Source organism: Rhinopithecus bieti, unplaced genomic scaffold (assembly GCF_001698545.2).
Source record: "Rhinopithecus bieti isolate Rb0 unplaced genomic scaffold, ASM169854v2 scaffold_4104, whole genome shotgun sequence".
In the NCBI taxonomy this organism is placed as follows: Eukaryota; Metazoa; Chordata; class Mammalia; order Primates; family Cercopithecidae; genus Rhinopithecus; species Rhinopithecus bieti.
The window spans coordinates 1,610,810-1,616,809 of NW_016804554.1; the positions used below are offsets into that span (position 1 = coordinate 1,610,810).

Genomic DNA, 6,000 nt, shown 5'->3' on the forward strand with positions numbered 1-6,000 from the left:
TATAACACCAAGAGTGAACCCTAATGGACTATGGACTCTGGGTGATGTGTCATTGTAGGTTCATCAGTTATAAACAAAATGCACCATTCTTGTGGTGGATAATCATAATGTGGGGGAGGATGCGCTATGTATGGAGGCAGGGGGCATATGGGAAATCTTTGTACCTTCTGTTTGATTTTGCTGTGAACATAAAACTGCTCTAATAAATATAGTCTACTAAAAAAAGTCACTGTAATCAAACTATTAGAAAATCAAATAATGTGATCACTATAACCATAAAAAGCTTAAAATATAAATTCATAATTACCTAATTTCCTGTTTAAAGTTACTGGTTTTCCAAGGACATGAAAACCAACAACATTTTTTTCACCAACAGACATTTTAAAAGTATGTATTTATTTGATATTATAAGAAAATTGATTCTTAAGAATGACTTACCTGAGGGATAACAATATCTGCTAATGCCTTCGAAAGCCTATATAATTCCATTGTGTTTTCTAATTTCAAGGAACCGTTATGCTGGACATCATATTTTATACAGTCATATATGTCAGGGATTTTACTAATATCGTATCTTCCATTCTTTGTTTTAAAGTCTTTCTCTAACTTGGACCATCTACGTAGCATAAGCTCCAATGTTTCACTATGGTAAAGCTGAATATCTAAAACAACATAACATTTTAGTTTACACAACTTAAAATCTGATTTAGAATATATATTAATATGTTAATAATTAGAAACTTTTAAAGTGTCAAAATACAATGGTATGAAGTTAGGAAGTTACTATAGGCATAGACTACTAGCAACCATATATTTTTTAGACTTAAAGGGTTAGGAACTAGGCTTATAAAAGACTTTTTCCATATATTATAGACTTTAATAACAAGAAGAAGAAAAAGGGCAACAATTTTAACAAAGCTCTTTTAAGCTCATATATTTTCAATTTTCAATACTGTTACTCTTATTAGATTCACATAACTAAGTGAATAGGTAGACTATCTTTAGCAGAGGAACCTTAGACATTAAAAATAGTCCAAATGATCCATTTTCTGACAGAAAAAAACCCAAGATGCCAAAGTTGTCTAAGTTACTAACCAACTAAGCTTTGGGGCCAGAGCCTAGATCACTTTCCTGTTGCTTGCGCCTTCTTATTACCCTGTCTACTCACGGCTTAACTATATGGCAATGCTGCATAATAAGATAATCAAATGATAATATTTTATCTTTCATGCTGTCATAGATAAAAACCACTATAACTTAGCCACTATTTTTTGCTTGATATATATTAACTCATACTATGCATAGCTCTCAAGAAAGGCTTATTTCTTAAAATAAGATTGGTGCGTCGTATTTTAAAACGCTTAATTGAATAGTAACTTTTATTTGTTCTATGCTCTAAGAAAAACATATTTACCTGATGATTTGGGATCTTCCATTCGATGTCTGATTTGAGAAGTCAAACTCTGAATTAAGGAATAAACTTTATCACAGGTCTTCACAGGATTTTTAATTAAATGCATTGATTTGATAAGAGAAATGCTTCCAGATGGAGTAAGCTACAAATGAGTAAAGTATATATTTTATATCTGGTTATGCCTAATTATCTAAGAGAACAATATACATATACAAAATTTTCCAGTAGCTGGAGAATAATTCCATAGCAGAAATTAAAATGACCACAAAATACAGTTGACCCTTGAACACCACAGGTTTGAACTGCAAAGGACCACATACACATATGCAGGGTTTTTCCCTAAAAGTTACACCAAAATGTACTGCTTCTCCTGCCTCCCCTTCCACCTCCTTCACCTCTTCTACCCTTAAGACAGCAAGACTAACCCCTCCTCTTCCTCCTTCTTCTCAGCCTACTCAGTGTGAAAATAAAGATGAAGACCTCTAAGATGATCTACTTCCCCTTAAGGAATAGTAAATATATTTTCTCTTCCTTATAATTTTCTTAATAACATTTTCTTTCCTCTAGCTCACTTTAGAATTTTCTTAACATTTTCTTTTCTCTAGTTTACTCTATTGTAGGACTATAGTATGGAATATATATACAAAATATTGGGGAACTTCCAAAAAGTATGTGAAAAAATTGAATTAAAAGATAAAAGTAAAAAACTTCATTTCTCAACACAAAGTCTGTCAGGGTCAAGACACTTTTGTAAGCAATGATACCAGCCATTTAGTCTATTCCTACAAAAACTGAGGATCCTGGGAATTTATCCATGTCAATACAGACTTTTTGACATTAACTGAAGAAAAATGAGTGCCCCTTAAATATTTTTTTAAGATTAGAAAACAAACAGAAGTCAGAAGGAGCCATATCAGGACCACAAGGTAGATTCCTAATGATCTCCCACTGAAATTCTTGCAAAACTGCCCTTTTCTGAGAGGAATAAGCAGGAGCATTGTCACGATGGAGGACTCTGTAGTGAAGATTTTGTGGGTGTTTTCTGCTAATGCTTTGGTTAACTCTCTCAAAACAATCTCATAATAAGCAGATGTTATTGCTTTTTAGCCCTCCAGAAAGTCAAGAAGAAAAATGCCTTGAGAGTCCCAAAAAACTACTGCCATGACCTCTGCTCTTGACCAGTCTGCTTCTGCTTTGACTGGACCAATTCTACCTCTTGGTAGCCATTACTTTGCGTTTTGTCTTCAGGGTCATCCTGGTAAAACCAGTTTCATCTTCTGTTACAATTCTTCAAAGAAATGCTTCGGGATCTTCATCCCACTTGTTTAAAATTTCCATTGAAAGCTCTGCTACTGTCTATAGCTGATCTGAGCACAATGGTTCTGGTACCCTAAATTAAGTAGAAAGTTTGCGCAACTTTAATTTTTCAGTCAGAATTGTGTAAGTTGAATCAACTGAGATGTCTATGGTACTGGCTATTGTTTCTGCTGTTAATTATTGGTCTTCTTCAATTAGGGCATGAACAAGATTAATTTTTTCCTTGCAAAATTGATGTGGATGGTCTGCCATTGAGGGCTTCATCTTCGACATCATCTCGTCCCATCTTAAAACGAGTTATCCATTTGTATACTGCTGATTTATTTGGGAAACTGTTCCTGTTAACTTTTTGTAAAGTATCAATGATTTCACCATTTTTTTCGCTTAAGCTTTGCCATAAATTTGCTGTTTGTTCTTGTTTCAATTTTAGCAGAATTCATGTTGCCCTCACAGGGGCTCTCTTCAAACTAATGTCTTACTCTTGTTAGTGCCTCAAACTAAATCCTGTTCAGACATGTTATAACAAGTTAATACGAGTTTATTTTACTATAAAAAAAAGTTGAAATTTGTGTATAGTTTCTGCATAATGAGCATTTTCCATTAACTTCTGAAGACCCTTCATATATGTTCATTGTTCACATTATTGCTAAGGCTTCTAGTCAGAGGTAGGCTTAACTTGGTAGTTAAGTTTTTGCAGAGTCAAAAGTTAAACACTAATTTTTTTTACTGTGAGGGGGACTGGCACTTCTAACCCCAATATTGTCTAAGGGTGAACTGTATAGTAGTAAGATCAGGGAGGAAGTAAAATACCCAATTCATGTTAAAAAATATTAAACCTTAGCTGTCATTATCATTAAAGAAAATTTAGCAGAAATACTCTAACTTAATGGAATTTGATGACAATATGCTGACTCTCTTAACACGTGTGAATATGGTTCTGACCACTTGACATATATTTACATGTAATAACTCTAGGCATCTATTATTTTCTTTTCCCAGATGAGTTACTTACCTGAGGTTAAGCTACTTGCTTAAGATCAAACCACTAGGATGTGAAGGAGTAGGACTCAAATGCAGGTAGTCTGGCTACAGACTGGTGCTCTTAACCACTATCCTATTATGCCTTTGTAATGATTTCTTTTTTTGAATTTAATAAAAGCCATCAATCAAAATATAGTTTCACATTCCAGTTTTGACATTTAGCTTGGCAAGTTATTTAATCACATTAAGTAAGTTTCTACAAATACAAAAAAATATAAAGTGCAATTCTACTTCTGGTTATAATACACTAGGTAGCTTGGACCAATATATCCACTGAAGGTAAGTAAAAATTCTGGGCAAAGAATTTCTATTCTTATGTTTTAAGGAATCTGTGAAATAACAAGGTGGTAAAGAATTATGGAAGCAAACTCAAAGGTCAGTGATCCAGAAAGTGAGTCTAGAATTTAAGGCTGTTTCTCCACTGGAAATATTTATATTTATGAATATAATAAATGACTCCAGTCAAAAGAGTGCATAAAAGGAAAATTTATGGCCTAGGGAGCATATTTTGTAAAAGACAGAACATTAATAACTTAGTAAGTATTCACCTGGTGTTATTAATTTTGAGAATCAGAAAAATAGCAAAATAAAACTAGAGAGGTAGAAGAAATAAAATATTAAGCAATGAGAATTAATCAAATGGAAAATAAGCATATAATTCAGAGACCTAACAAATCTAAACAATGGTTCTTTGAAAGGACTAATAAACTAATCAACCATGGTGAAACTGATCAAGAAAAACAGGAAAAAAGTATAATGTTATGAAAGAAAAAGGGACATCTCTATAGATCCTACACAAATTACAAAGAAATTAAAGAGGAAATTATGAACACACTTCTAAAAAATGCAATTTAATACTGACATAAACATAACTGAGAAGTACTAAACTATTCTGAAATCCATAATTAGAAACTTTCCCACAAAGAAAACACCCACAGGATTTACCGTACTATTTACCAGTAAAGTTTACCAAAAATTTAATGAAATATTTGTACATACACTATTCCCCTCAAACAGGAAGTATTTCCTAACTAATTTTATAAGACTAGCATAATCCTGACATCGAAATAAAAGACACAACAAAAACAAAAAAGTAAAGGCCAATCTGACTCATGAACATAGATTCAAAATTCCTAACCAAAAATATCAGCAAACTAAAATCAGTGATATGAAAGAAAAAGATCATACATGGAAAAGTTGAGGATATTCTACAACTAAAGTTAGTTTCACATTCGAAAAACTATATGATGTAATAGATGAAAGAAAATATGATAAAATTCAGTAAGTTTTTATAACCTATTAGCCAAATAGAAACAATGAAATTTCCTTATTTTGAAGAAGGGCAGCTATATAAAATATCTACAGAAAACTTTATATTTAACGTACAAGTGTTACTAGAAATGCTACTTTTATTTAATATTGTTTTGAGGGTCCTAGCTATGGAAAGCAAGAAAAAGAATTTTTAAAAAACAAAGATTGGAAAAGCAAAAAACATATGGATGTGGTGCTGTTAAAGAATCAAACAAATCTAGATAAATTATTAGAACTAATGAGTCCAACAAGGTTGATGCCTATAATCTCAATATTTTAAAACTAATTATATTTCTATACACCAACAACAGAGAATAAAACTTTTAAAGAGGGGCCATTTATAATTGCATAATATCAATCACCTCAGCCTAAATCTAACCAAGATGCACAAGAACTCTGAAGTAAATTATAAAACATTATTGAAAGATATTAAATATCTAAACAAATGAGCTACACATTCACAGACTGAAAGACTAGAGACAAAAATGTAAATTTGCACAAACTACAGATATAATGTAACCTAAATAAAAAATCCCAACAGTATTTTTGACCAGCTTGTTTTAAAATTTACATGAAAATGCAAAAAAAAAAGAAAAAGAAAAAAGCCAAGAAACACTTGAAGAAGGATCCATTTGCGTGTTGGGAGGTATTATCCATTGGCACAAGGATCAACAAACAGAATACAGGGTCTAGAAACCGATTACACATATATAATAAAGACGGTACTTCTGAGTAGTGGGAAAGAACAGTCTTTTCAGTATGTTCTGGCTGGGACACTCAGATGTACATATAGTTAGGGGAAATATCAACCTTGATATTCTTAGTTGATAGCACACACAAAAGTCAATTTTATCTGAATTGCTGATAAATGTGAAGAGCAAAACAGTAAATTTATAGAAGAGATATATATATATATA

General features: G+C 32.1%; 1 protein-coding gene across 2 annotated transcripts in view; it reads right to left on the bottom strand.

Moving 5' to 3' along the window:
* Positions 1-6,000, bottom strand: part of PPIP5K2 (diphosphoinositol pentakisphosphate kinase 2) — a 79,884-nt gene that overhangs the window by 35,612 nt on the left and 38,272 nt on the right. For both annotated transcript variants that reach the window (XM_017869156.1, XM_017869157.1), the window contains 2 exons: positions 1,415-1,556; positions 439-662 (listed from right to left, as the gene is read on the bottom strand). In XM_017869156.1, the coding sequence (XP_017724645.1) occupies positions 439-662; positions 1,415-1,556 (366 nt within the window). The remainder of the gene's footprint in view (positions 1-438; positions 663-1,414; positions 1,557-6,000) is intronic.